The 13,819-nt window shown below is 45.2% G+C and overlaps 1 protein-coding gene across 2 annotated transcripts in view; it reads right to left on the bottom strand.

Annotated features, from left to right (window-relative positions):
* DTX2 (deltex E3 ubiquitin ligase 2) overlaps nucleotides 1–13,819 on the bottom strand; it is a 634,388-nt gene that overhangs the window by 417,579 nt on the left and 202,990 nt on the right. For both annotated transcript variants that reach the window (XM_086954786.1, XM_086954785.1), the window contains exon 3: nucleotides 4,558–5,152. In XM_086954786.1, coding sequence (XP_086810912.1) covers nucleotides 4,558–5,152 — 595 coding nt within the window. The remainder of the gene's footprint in view (nucleotides 1–4,557; nucleotides 5,153–13,819) is intronic.

The following is a 13,819-nucleotide window of genomic DNA, read 5'->3' as shown; positions in this document are numbered from 1 at the left end:
TTACAATACATTGTAAGTGCTTCGGACCTTCGGGAGTTGGACTTCAGTGCTGGGAAACTTCATCTGAAGTAGCCGTGCGCTTTATAAGTCACAGTATAATAATGGTAGGCATATATAGCTTGTGGTAATGCAGTCTTCAATTGTCTTTATATTATCTATAAAGAAACTGTTACGTTTGTAACAAAGATACTGAGTGCAAGCATCTCTCCTCGGGTGTTAACCTTTTCCGAAGATGTGAGCTCTACGAAGATCTTAAAAAGTTTCATTTTGTTTATTTGTTAGTTTCTGAATCCTATTAGTATAACAAGATTTTAGCAACATTAACTTTGCTTTATATGCTGACTTAAATTATTCCTTATACTTCCTGCTCCATTGTCGTTCCAACTAGTGCAATTTGAGTTCAGCTTCCTTTAGTCTAAAACTAACCGCCTCAGTGTATCCTATCCTTCTTAGCACTTAGGTTATTATACCCACAATGAAATGGTACGTTAAACAGGTAGAACTACTGGAACCATTTTGAGACCACTACTTATAACATTGTTCTTTTAATTACTTCTTTACACCGATTCATGCAGGAGAGGGGGTCACTACGTCCTTCAGAATACCCCATCACCTCACTGAAGGGTACTTTATGGGAGGAAACATTTTGAACTCTCAAAGTGGGTTGAAGTAACACCCACTTTCCCTTTATTTCTACCATTGGAGGTCCCAAAAAATTGCTTTATCCACCAATAGGTAGTTTTAACTTTGCTCTCTACAACCACACTTTCTCTCCTCTGCATCTCGGCCTTACAGCCATAAATACTCATCAGAAAGCGCCCATCCAACGCTAACAACTGACAAGCTCCCCTAAATTAGGGCAGTAACTCGCACATGGATAGTCTTGGACAAATGCAAGTAGGGACCAACAAAGAAGCATGTCACCCAATGTGTGGGTGAGAGCTTTCCGTCCTGTAAATGACAACAGTCTTTTAATACCTTTTCTAATAAGTTATTTGCCTTGTCACACACCAATAATGAGTTATTTTTGTGTGGTATGTATGAGAGAATGTTCATCTTTGGTTTTTGTTTTTCTCCCCATCCTCCTTTGCGGAAAATAAGAAGGGAATTAGCACCATTATCCAGAAATGTTTAGTCTTACACAAACGCCTTGCTGAGTTGCAACTTCCTAGCATCTTCTACATCACTTCAAACAGTTGAAATCTTGGTTGATTCAAGTTGTGCCAATTGTGACTTCTCATTACGTGTTCTGATGTTACTTTTATGTATGAGTTTGACCTTTAATTTTTCAACTCTATATCCTTCTGTATCCTTTACCACAGAAACATTTTAACATTGTATTTATATTACAAATACAATAATATGCTATTTTCCCATGACAAATTATTAACTGTGCTTTAGGGTTTATGGTATAGGGTTGAAGGCACAAAAGGAGATATTGATGAGTTTGTTTACTTGTTTCTGGGAAAAAAAGTATAGCAATTGAGTAGACCGGGTATTTTACACATGCGCTTCTCCACCCCCCAGAATTGTGTTTTTTAAAAATCCAGCAAAATTTACAGAGAATGGTACTGGAGAATTAGAATCGGATTATACAAATCAGAGGGGCACACATATGAAAATGTCCCACACTAACACAGCGGATCCTGCATATGACAACCCCCTCCACTGGACCTCTAAGCAGTTGGGAAGATGATAACTATAAGAATAAACAGCAGTTGCATTCCGTGAATAAAAATAGTACCCTCCTTGTTCGACTTCAATGCGTCTACTATTTTGAGTAGCCTGGTTACCTTATTTTTTAATTGGGTTACATTCTACACCCATATTAAATAGGGTATTGGCTTTTACACATTCCTATCTGTGCATTATTGCATCCCTCTTTTCTTGGAAAGATATGTATTGTCATAATCTTTTTTGATTTGATTGCAGTTGTATGCTATATAGAAATGCCTAAAAAGTACCCATAACCAGGTAATGTTCAGGATAAGCACACAACTGATGTGTTCCAGGTGTCTTCCTTTTCATGTGATTTACCCTGACATTTAGATACGAAGTGGGCATTTTGCCGGTCTGAGTTAGAAAGAATTAGCAACTGTTTATTTCACCAGATAAAACTGCAAGTGTTAACAAGGAAGTTTGTATGGGGTGCTCTTTGTCTCGCTCACCCGTTTCTGATAAGTACCACTGACTATCCTCCTGGTGTTTAGAGACGATTGCATAGTTTCTAGTGGAACTTGATCATCAATTAGGGGGTGCCTCCTGCTGTGTTATGTGAACGATTGGTAGCACAGCACGCAATAGTTAATTTACTTGGGGCTATTTCACTTGTATTAGAACATTGGAATGTTGAGAGCTCCATTGAAGACAAAGGAGTAGCTCGGGCTAATAATACCTGGTATAAGCCCAGAGCAACAACATCCTAATGTTTGTCTTCAGGTTTCTCCTTTTTTAATTTAGAACACTCTATGCGTAGTGAGTGGAATATTCCAATAGCCCTTTTGCCCCTGAGCTATACCAGTTGTTACGGTCCTCTCCCTCATTGTAGACCCGGGCCTATAACTCAGGTTCAGGGACTTTAACAACTGGTAAAGTCCTTGGCAGCAGGCTATAATATCGCAGTACAATTAATTCCATAGGTGTCCTAACTATGAGCTGATTGAACTCTAACCGCAAGAGTTCGATTAAGTGAGAGATACATATATTATGTAGCAATGGCTTTGGTTACATGTCTTGTGATAAAAATGGGAGGGGGATTTTACAATAAGTGCTGCTTTTTTGATCAATGATCGTATGATTAATTTCACTAGCTTTGGGCTTGTCTAAAGAAATCAGTAGTGTAAAAAGAGAGAGCCATTAAAGGCAGGCAGGAAGAGGGTTATAAATGAGATGTGTGGGACGAACTAGATTGCATTTGATGCTGTAGGTGGGGTTGTATTTATTTACTTAGAAAAAGCCTACACGAAGAACAAATCCAGTTTTTTTGTGTAGGTTTCCAATTAATTAATGCTTCTGATAACACATGCTGCATGGAACACACTGAGCACAGATCAAATAATTTCAGAATATAAAAGGAAATTGATTAATTCCACATAAAACTGTGCAATTCCTTTAAGGACTGTATACATTCTACCTCAATAAGTATAAAAATGGATTCTGACATTTGTATTTCGGTTTGTAGCCAGCAGCCAAAGCGAGTGCAAGGTTAAATCTCAACAATTTTTCCATTTCTCGTTCCAACCCTACATTTCAACAGTGGCTACTGGGCAGACATCCTAAGCTTACTGAAAAGGGGAAAGGAAAGAGAAGTCACAGAACTTAAATAGCATGCAGATTCGCATGCCAAAAATACGCCAAATTATTTCCCTACACAAACGGACAAAGTCTATACATACATGGATGGGATTAGAATGCATACATTTTCAGGGGATGACCATTCTCAATTCAAAATTTAAATTATTTTTGCAACTAATTCATCTCTTTCCAGCATTTGAAGATCATAACCTCTAATTAATTAATGGTTATAAAAATACGTCGGAGCATCAGTAGTAAATCTATGAAATAAAGAGGTAACAGTGTTTCAACCACAACATTTCCTGTGCTTGGTCAACCAGATTCTTAATCTGCATGAGGGGCTCAAAATTCACACCGTGTCTGCTAAGGTGACCACTTCAGAGATGTATGCATCTTGGCCCTGTCATAGTGTCCCGCTTCTAGGAACGGCAAAATCCTTCAGCAAGGACTCTAGTAAACACCCTCTTAGTGAATTCTCCCCAGACTTTGTAATTAACACTGAGATCTTAGATACCTCGGGGTGATATAGCGCTTTATAAATGAATAATAACATAACATAACATAACATAACAGATCTGCTCACTTTTAATCCGGCGATGTCCTGATCTGCAACGGTTTGTTGGGGACAGCAGATAAAAACGTATAAGATAAAACCTGCATTCAAATTGGGACTCTGCAATAAAGGTAACACCAGGAATTTTTCTAGGATTTGGTATTTTTTGCAAATAAATGAGAAATAACTTGCAGCAAACAAAATGACTGCATGCTTTTCTGAATTTATTTGCATTTGGTTTTAAGATGCCTGATGCTACAGGAAACATTCACGTAGTGGTGTTAACAGGAAATACTGCATCACTGATGTAGTATTCTCACTGCACCCTAAATGCGTGAAAACAAGAGAAAGTGTTAACTAGAATACCACTCATGTACAAATGACCATGACAGTTTTGTCATTACTCTCTCTGAATACTATTTTTCTATTAATTGGTGCATCATAGTTCTGTTGCATTGTAAAGTGCCCACACTAAGCTAAAAGCATAAAAATATCATTGTTTACTGTTATCACTTTTAAGGTTAGTCCCTGTCTCAGTGGGAGGACATGAAAGGAACACTTTTCAATACATCCCTCTTGGTGAGAGAAAATAGGAGTACGTTGACAGCTAATAAATACATCTCAGGCTTCAGCAATACTTAAGAGCTAAGAAGAACCTATATTCACATTCAGCACAATAACCTCTCCTTTGTTTGTGTGCTGTGCTGTACCTGGTCCCATTGGAAGTAGATGGCAGTGGTGCCGGAACTGGTCCTTGTGCTCCAATCTGTGCAGGTGTTAGCTGTCCCCACGTGGTGCTGGTATGTTGTCTGGAAGCCAGCTTCGCCCCAGGTGTTGGTTTCAAATAGGGAACAAAACCAGGAGATCCCAATGAAGGAGTCCGCCCCGAACTATGCAAAGCTGCTGGAGTGGCTATGTTCATTGTGGAGTGTCTAGAACGACTGTGAATAGGACCCACTCCATTGCTGGACAAACACTGCTGGCAAGTGCAGGCCACGGCTTTGTGGACAGGCCCCATAGCAGACGTCACTGGATAAGGGGTGTCAAAACGCCGCTGGATTTTCCTTTGGAATCCAGTTTTCTTGTTGATCTGGATTAAAAAGACAAAGTCAATGGTATAATGGAAACCCAGGGATGCCAGATCTACCCTTTGATGCCCATTAGCGTAGCAGTCCTCCAGGAATATACAAAGGTTCATTTCATAAACCGTCCAGGATCCATCATCGCCCTGCCACTCCCACTGAATCCCCTTCCCTGGGGCTGTGTGTTGAGGGTAGATATGTCTCCTGACACTTCGCATAGTTCCTAATTTTAAAGGAAGAAGAAATACGGGTTTTAACCAGGTTGCAGTAGCACAAAAAACTGTCAGATTTTGCAGCAAGTAAAGACCATGGCACACATCCAAATTGTCATATCAAACATATGCACTCAAACTAAACAAAGATTTAGCAAGCAAAAAGTAAACAGGGCTGTCACAATTATGGAGGGCTGTGTTGAGATGACTTACCTGATGTAACTAACTGATCAAAGTTTTTGTAATGAGGACCTGAACGGGTCGGACCGGAAGTGGGAAGAGATCGTGCCAAGCCCGTCCCCACCGGAAGCGGACAGCGTTCTAGTGGCGGATCGAGCCAGGAGGGAGGGGCCAGTGACAAATGTTGAACCGAGATGCCCAAATAGCATCGGAGGAGAGGAGACGGCGGGCGGCAGCATCTGAGGAGAGGAGACGGCGGGCGGCAGCATCAGAGGAGAGCAGAAGGCGAATGCAGAGCGAAGCAAGGAGGTGGAAGGCAGCATCGGAGGAGAAGAGCAGACAGCGATTACAGAGCGGAGCGAGGAAGCAGGAGGCAACATCGAAGGAGGGGAGCAGACGGCGAGTACGGAGTAGAACGAGGAGGGGGACAGCGGAAGCGCGAAGGAGCCAGCAAAGCAGGATACAAGAAGAACACTGTGTCAAGCGAGCATACCCGGAGGACCAGGGAAGGAAGAAGACGCTCTGGGTCCCAACGCCACTGCCCTGGAGAGGGGTCGTGGCCAAGGCGAGTACCTCTCGGGGGATCGTTCTGGTGGGGGTGGTGGGGAGGTAGGGCACACAGGTGTATGGAGTTTAGAATTCCGACACCCACCTTACCCTTATCGCACATTTTTAGGTTTCGCTGGGGGGCGGAGCCGTTAGGCTCCTCCTCCAGAGAAATCTATTGAGTACAGTAAGCACTATGGAACACGCCCCCCCGTCCCATTGGCTAGCTCCATAAATGGAGCCTAGCCATTGGACGAGGGGCCTGTCCATCAATGCCGGACCAGACACGGGGGCGTTCCCGAGATTCTTTGGCTTTGGCGACGTCACGCGACGCCGGGAACGCCCCCGAGTCTGGTCCGGCCGGGCCGTGCTTGCTGCTGTCCTGCCTTGTGTCCCTCCTCCCGCCGTCCCCACGTTTCCCGCCTCCCTCCCGACGTCCGTGTCCTTTCCCGCCCCCCTCGTCCTCTCCCGCCCGCCCCCCTCGTCCTCTCCCGCCCCCCCCCGTGTCCTCACAAATAGTGGTATCCCGTCCCGCCCGGGGGTCAACCGGCAGCTGCTCGGCACCTTGGCCGAGGCACGAAGGGGCTGCGACCGCATTGGTGGCTTTTCGGAGGCTCGTCGGCAGAGGCGCGCTCTGATTGGCCGCTGCAGTGGGCCTGTCCCCGTGAGCTGCGCCGCCGTTGGTTGGAGCCTCGCCGCGTCATCAGGATCTGCCCCGGGAGCCGCGCTGTGAGTGGCTGACTCCGGGGGAACCCTCGACGTCAGCGGAGGCCAGTGGGAGCTGCGATGGGGGCCGTGCCTGCGAGGGTGAGTCTTCGGCCCAGAAGCTGGGGGAGATCGCCTTCCACCCCGCACCTGGTATTGACACCGGCTGAAGAGAGGAAGCGCTGGGGGGCTGTGCGCTCGCTCGCCTTCCGTTTCCCAACTCTCTTCTCTTGCTTCCCCAGTTCTCTTGCCCTCTCTCATTCCGTACTCCCACCTCTCTTCTCTTCCTTCCCTTTTCCCGGCTCTCCTTCCGTTTCCTTACTCTCTTCTCTTCCTTTCCTTTCCCTTTCCCGGGCTCTCTTCCTCTCTCTCCTTCCGCATTCCCACCTCTCTTCCCTTCCCTCCCCTGTCCCCGGCTCTCCCCCAGCTCCCTCTAGCTGCAGCCACAAAAGTAATCTAATAATGGCGCCGGTTCTGTGGCAGGCCGGCCTCTGTAATCTTTCGCCTGTAATTGCCGCGTACGTGGTTTAGCTCGGAGGAGTTAATGGAGACTCGCAGTGTAGCACGGGGTAATTAGTTGTTTTTAAATAAACTGCAGGCACACTTTAATTAAGCCTGCAGTGTGAAAGGTGTGGTGTTATAGCAGAACAAAGCACAGTAGGCTGGGAAGGGGGGGCGGAAGATGGGCAGATGGAGATACACTGAAAGCCAAGAAGGGACGCGGGTCTCTTTATCTCGGGTTTCGTTAACAGCTGTTGGGGATACAAACATTCGACAGGACGGGAAACCAAGCGCCTGTTTCCCCCTACACAAAACGCGGCTTCAGAGCCACGTTTGGTTGCGGGAGAGAAGAAAAGTCTTCAGAACACTAGAAAGGGAAGAAGGGAGTTGCGCCACACGCCACTACCGATAGACGGAGGGTGTTGGAGCCAGGCAGAGAGAGAGGGAGGGAGCGGGGAAGGGAGGGAGCGAGTGAAAGAGAAGGAGACAGAGGGAGTGAGGTAAAGGGAGAGACAAGGAAAGAAGCAAGAGAAGGAAAGAAAGGGGGCAAGCGAAAGAAAAGAGAACAAAAGAGAACTATGTAGAAGGAAAGAGGCCTATGCGAAGGTAGGAAGGGGCAAGGGAGAGAAAGTCAGCCAAAAATGAGGAGGTAGTGGATAAAGGGAGACCTGTGGAGTGGAACAGGGAGTTCTGTGTTGTAGTTCAGGAATTGTAGGGCCACTTGGAATTCTTGAGTGGGAAACATGGACTTTGATTGGTCTCAAGCTTCATCATCTTTGGCAGCACTGACAGCACTTCAGAAAATAACTCCCAGGGGCTGCTGAACCACAATGTACTGCCAATATATGTTCTGAACTACTGTATGGAACTTTACACTACAATCCCACATGAAGAATACCAAGTACAATTGCGCTGCTGGACGAATCATTATATCTACGTTTTCATTCCTGTGCTCAGTCTTCATCTTTATCCTGATGATGACCCCAGAATTTTGATTCAGTAGAAACGCTGTCAACCATACTGAGGATTAAGACTATAAAATCATTGTGCCTGATAGCTGATGCCCCCACTGCAGCTTTTGTAAATTGTATAAACTTACATTAGCCTCTTTGATATAGACCTTCCATACTTGCTCTATTTGTAATATATAAATGATACTTTATACACCTTGTATATATGTTTGACATATAAAACATACTGAACTTGTAATACATCCCCTTTTGTAATGCTTTGTTCGCCCTAAATTGGCAGGGTATGCGCAGATGTGAGTCCCTTGCTCACTTTGCCACTGGATTCAAGCTAGCCTGGTTGAGGACGGCTGGAATGCCAGAAACTGGTCCCAGGATGCTTGTTTCTAGTCCAGGGAAGACATGGCTTGGCAGTTCAGGCTGGACTGTTTCCATGAGGCACAGGGTCAGACTGATTTGCATATAGCCATGTCTGAACTGGGGTGGCGGAGTGAGCTAAAGAACGGTGATGGATTAAACCCAGATCATTTGACTGGGGGGTGAGTGTTTGATTTGCTCAAACGCTCTGTCCATCATCCCCTTTTGTATCGAACTTGTAATACAAACAGCATTATTATAAATATTTTGTTATGTAGTCCTTTTGTTCTCCAATTATTGTTCAATCTTTGCATTTATTTCCCTTTTACGTAATTTTGGGTACACTGCATTTTGTATTAATGTATGCGATACTTGTCTTTAATTAAAATGTATTGTCTGGAATATTGATTAATAACAGGGCACAAATCCTTATCAAGGTGAAGCAGCAGCTCCTTCACAGAGCCAGGACTCAGGCCCCAAGGTCAGGGTTCACATCTCTATAAGATGAAGCATCAAGTGACTCCCAAGGCCAGGGTCTGATTCCAACCAAGACCAAGGGGGGCTCTTGTGTGGTGTGTGTGGGGGGCTCTTGTGTGTGTGTGTGTGGGGGGCTCTTGTGTGGGTGTGTGTGTGCAAATGCAATACGTCTTGCATTTGCGAAAGAGTAAGCTATTGGCATTGTAAATGAGAATGCCATTTATTTATCTGTTTTCAAAACCAACACATAAATAAAAAGTTTGTCATTTACAATGCCAATAGCTCAAACTTTTCCGAAAGCGAAACCGTTGCATTGTAAATGCTTGTTTTGGGGATTTTTGGGGACGGTAGCACAAACGCCTAACAAAACAAGACCAGGAATTGACCCAACCTATTTGTTTTCTCTTCCCTTCCCTGCCCACCAGCTACAAGAGCGAAAGAGAGCGACCCAGAAGACCCTGACTGCAACGGCTCAGACCTCAAGGAGAGGACTTTTTCTTTCTTGTTGTGTTACCCTCCTGATTGAATCTTTCTTTTTCCTTTATGAGATTCCCGACATTTCCATTATAAGTTTAGGAATAAAGATCAAGTACTCCACTTCATCACGTCTTTGTGATCCCTCATACCCTTAAGACCGCCCACGCGGCCACAGTCTTGTTTCGGTGAAAAGGAGAACTTATAGAATCCTTCCAGTTACAATTTTAAAATGAATGCATCTGAACTGCTTAGTATCTATTAATATATATTCAATTTAATTTAAAAGCGCTACTGAACAAAGCGTCTCAGGAAAAGCATAAGAACCAACAAACTCAAGAATCATTGCTGAAGGATTGCGAATGTAGTGTGTGTAGATGTGGGCACAGATCGCGGAGGTGCGCTACGTAGAATTCCACGAAGTGACAAAAAAAACCCTGCCTCACTACGCAGAGTGCCACAAAAGTACATTTGGTCACGCCGTTTGCAATGATTTTCGATACAAAAGGGGATGTAAAATCCGTGCAAAAGACACCATGGCCACGCAAGAGGGCACTGCTTCTTTTCTGTTGTTCGAGTAGATTTTTTACTCCAGCTGCAGCTTTCTCAACATGAAAGGAAGGTTTCTGAATAAGAGCGGTTATGACCATACGAGACTGCCCGTGCTAAGAAAGCGGACCGCCCACATTGTGAAATGTAGCCGAGAGGAAGATTTTCCTCACTTGTCAATTAGATGTTGGCAGGCGCAAGAAAACAACTGAGTTTTTTGGAACTCTGCGTTCTCTGTGGAGTGCAGAAAACTCTGCAAAGGGAGTGGAGTTAACCGTCCAGCCCTAGGTGTGTGTTAGTATTTTTTAGAGAGAAGGGTATTTCAGCAAAGTTATTCAAGAAATATTGCCCAATTAATCATTCAAGCCGGATTCAGCATCCTAACAGTAATATTTGTAAAAGTCATGAGGAGTAGCTTGTGTACTAGGTTTACAGATAACTTGCAACAAAACACAACCTTTCTGTTGGCTCTGACTGCATCCACAGGAATAACCCAGGAAGAAGGACCTTACTGACTGCATTAACACCCTAGAATACAGGGAGACTACCCTGAAAATTACCAAATGCTGGTTTGCTTGCTTAAAACCAGTGTATGCTATTTCTGTAGCCGTTAGTCAAATTTAAACACTGCATGAGGGTGCTTCAGACGTCAAGTTCTGGAAACCTTTCTGCTTCTAAAAAATGATTCAGAAAAAAAAGGAACAGGTGGGCAAAAAAGGTGTCCAAGAAGTAAAGGAGCTGTTTTGCTCTGATGCAGCAACAGAGGAGAAACCCCTGAAATACTGACTCCTGGTTCGCTAGCCCAGAAGCTATTGGCCCCCAGGCCAAAGGAGGATGACAATCTATGGAGCACCTGGTAGCAACAAGTGTGTAAGAAGGCCACTGCCAAAAGAGAGAATTGCAGTTGAAGGCAAATGGCCGCCGCAACTGTTCTCAGGAGCAAAGGCTAGCGGGGCGCTCGGGCATACAAAGACGGCAGTGGAAAAGCAGAGGCCTAGCTACTATAGGGAATTACATGCCATGTAAATAGCCTGAATGAACGAGCAAACAGAGTTACAACGGGCTAGCTAGACAAGGGGGAGGACTGCTGAAACCACAGTGTGTGGAAAGACGTCAAACCGGTGTACCGGGATGCCAGGTCGGTTAACTTGAGGAAAGGGCCTGCAGTATAGATCAATCTCTGAAGCAGAAGAGTGAACAATAACCCAAGTGGCTGATGAGGGGCCAAAGGGACATGAATCTGACATTTTACTTTTTATTCTATTTATTGTGTTAATAGAATTCTTTGAGCTGCAGTATGTCCTAGCTCCATAACCTAACTTGAACTGTGAAGCCACAACAAAAGCAGTCCCTGGCATGTGGGGCTCTGTGGTGCTCTTCTCGTACAGGAGTGCCTGCCCTTAGCACTGTACTAAGTACCCTATATTCGCAATTTACTTGGACATAAAAGTAGCTTGGAGGCACTTTAAAAAGGATGGCCCCCATCAGCACATCGCAAATGAACCTGGTAGTTAGGCTGCACAAAACAGCAACGGGAGCTCTATAAGTCTCTGGAAGAAATAATTATACTGCCGTAAACGGCGAGGACATAGCCAAGGATTACTGAGTTGGTCACAAGGTGGTTCAGATTTATGATGTGTGTGTCAACAAGAGGTCATCCAAGTATATGTCGCAGACTTTGGAGGAAATGAGATTGTTTGACTCAAGGCAGTCCTGATGACAACAGAGTAGACTACTATAACTATGCCTTCAAAACAAAGCATGCATTTCCCCATGAAAATTACCTAGCATATGTTGCAGCAAGATAAAACATCAAAGCAATCAGGAGGCATGTATTCATCACCCAGACATCTCAATGATCACCAATAACAACAAGCATTTACAATGCAATGGTTTCGCCTTTGGAAAAGTTTGAGCTATTGGCATTGTAAATGACAAAATTTGTATTTATGTGTTGGTTTTGAAAACAGATAAATAAATGGCATTGTCATTTACATTGCCATTAGCTTAATCTCTCGCAAATGTGAGACCTATTGCATTTCATTTCGCTGCCTGTGCAAGAAAAGTGTGGGGTGCAGGACGAGATACAACAGGATGCATGAATCCAGTGGGGGTGGTGAGCACTGGTCAGGGCTGAGGTGCACTGACTGAGCTGTGTGCAGTGGTGAGCGCTTGATGCTGGTGGTCAGGTCTGAGGTGCTGCCAGCTGTGTGCAGTGGTGAGCACTGGTCAGGGCTAAGGTGCATTGACGGAGCTGTGTGCAGTGGTGAGCACTGGTCAAGGCTGAGGTGCACTGACTGAGCTGTGTGCAGTGGTGAGCGCTTGATGCTGGTGGTCAGGTCTGAGGTGCACTGACAGCTGTGTGCAGTGGTGAACACTGGTCAGGGCTAAGGTGCATTGACGCACCGGTGCACAGTGTGAAGTGCTGCAGCAGTGAACAGTGGAAGGGGTGGGACTGGTATAGTGCAAACACCTTGTGTTTTCAAAACCGAAAAGTGCGACAAAGAAATAGTGCAGTATAGGGAGTGAATTTAAGACTGGTTAAAGGTGTCAACTAGAAAAACAACTTTATTAAACGTTACTTGGCACCTCTACCAGGATTAAAAAGATGAATAAACAGAGGATGGGAAAATGCCTTCAGGAAGTAATTAGGAACCTCAAGGCTTCCCTCCTACCACTGCCAGAGTCCACATCAGGATCACTGTGTCCAGTATGGCGTACATCTAGCTTATGGCAACCCCTCCATCTCCTCAACAAATACTTTCCCGACCAAAGTCAACTAACCTAGACTTAATTTTCTGAGCTGACTCCTCTCTCTCTTGACATTCAAGGATAGTTGGTGACCTGACTGTGTTAGTCACCTTTGTTTTCTCTCCCTCCCCTGCACTGTTTACCTATTTTTCATGTTGTATTTTTTTTATCTCTTTTGCTTCCTTACCGCCTTCCTACTACGTAATGCAATTTCCTTCTGTTTTTTTACAGTGTGTATGTAAAGCGCTCTGATACCCACGGGTCAAGCCAGCGCTACATAAAACTTTTAAAATAAATAAAAATATGACGGTCAGTTGTGGGTGCCACGTTTAAAGCATTGCGTGCAGTCCCACGGGCCCTATCAGGAGTATTGACTCCCAATTGTAAGCAAACATCATGATTAGAACATGGCGGCCAGTCTTGGGTGCCATGCCTGAATCTGTACGTAGTTCCTTACGCAGGACAGTATTGTGTCGCTTTCTACCGTTCTGGGGCATGTATGGCGCCCTAATTTTAAATGCACATCTGGCATAGGACCATCAGTCACAGCTGCCACACCTAGATCATGGAGTCCGGTATGGTAGGCCGCATCGGGAGTATGGTGCCCTGTCCTAACATTCAGGAGCACGGGGCCCAGCTTTCATTGCACATCTGGAGTATGGTGCCACGGACAGGGAGCAGGGCTAGATACCAGGAGCGCTCCTCGAGCCACATATGGACTTGTGCGGTCATGCCTTGAGCTCACATCTGGAGCACTCTGCAGCCAGCGCCTTTAGGAGGAGTAAAGCAGATTAGACACAGTCTGGAACAGAGCTGTCGAGGCGCAGAGACGGGCATTTTCTTAAAGTTGTACACCAGGGAGACAGTGAGCGGGCCTCGGTAAAGAGCGACCTGTGTGTGTCTCTGGGCGTGCAGACATGTTCCGCGATCCTGTGGTGCACGTGGACGTGCACAGCTCAGGAAATAGAACTCAAACAGGCCGGTGACGGGCATTTTACGGACTCCAATAATTAAGTGTGACGGTAAAGCACGCGCTGGAGTGAAATGTTCAGTTCACATGTTGTTGTTTTCGTGTCGCTTATACACGCCTGGGGGAACCGGTAACACATGTTCTTAGGCCAGTGTGTTGTCTGTCCTCTTGTGTGAAAGAGATACACAGGCCAGATCAAT

Source organism: Lissotriton vulgaris, chromosome 2_1 (genome assembly GCF_964263255.1).
Source record: "Lissotriton vulgaris chromosome 2_1, aLisVul1.2, whole genome shotgun sequence".
Classification (NCBI taxonomy): Eukaryota; Metazoa; Chordata; class Amphibia; order Caudata; family Salamandridae; genus Lissotriton; species Lissotriton vulgaris.
Note: the sequence above shows the minus strand (reverse complement) of the source record. Positions and strands in the feature narration are given on the sequence as shown.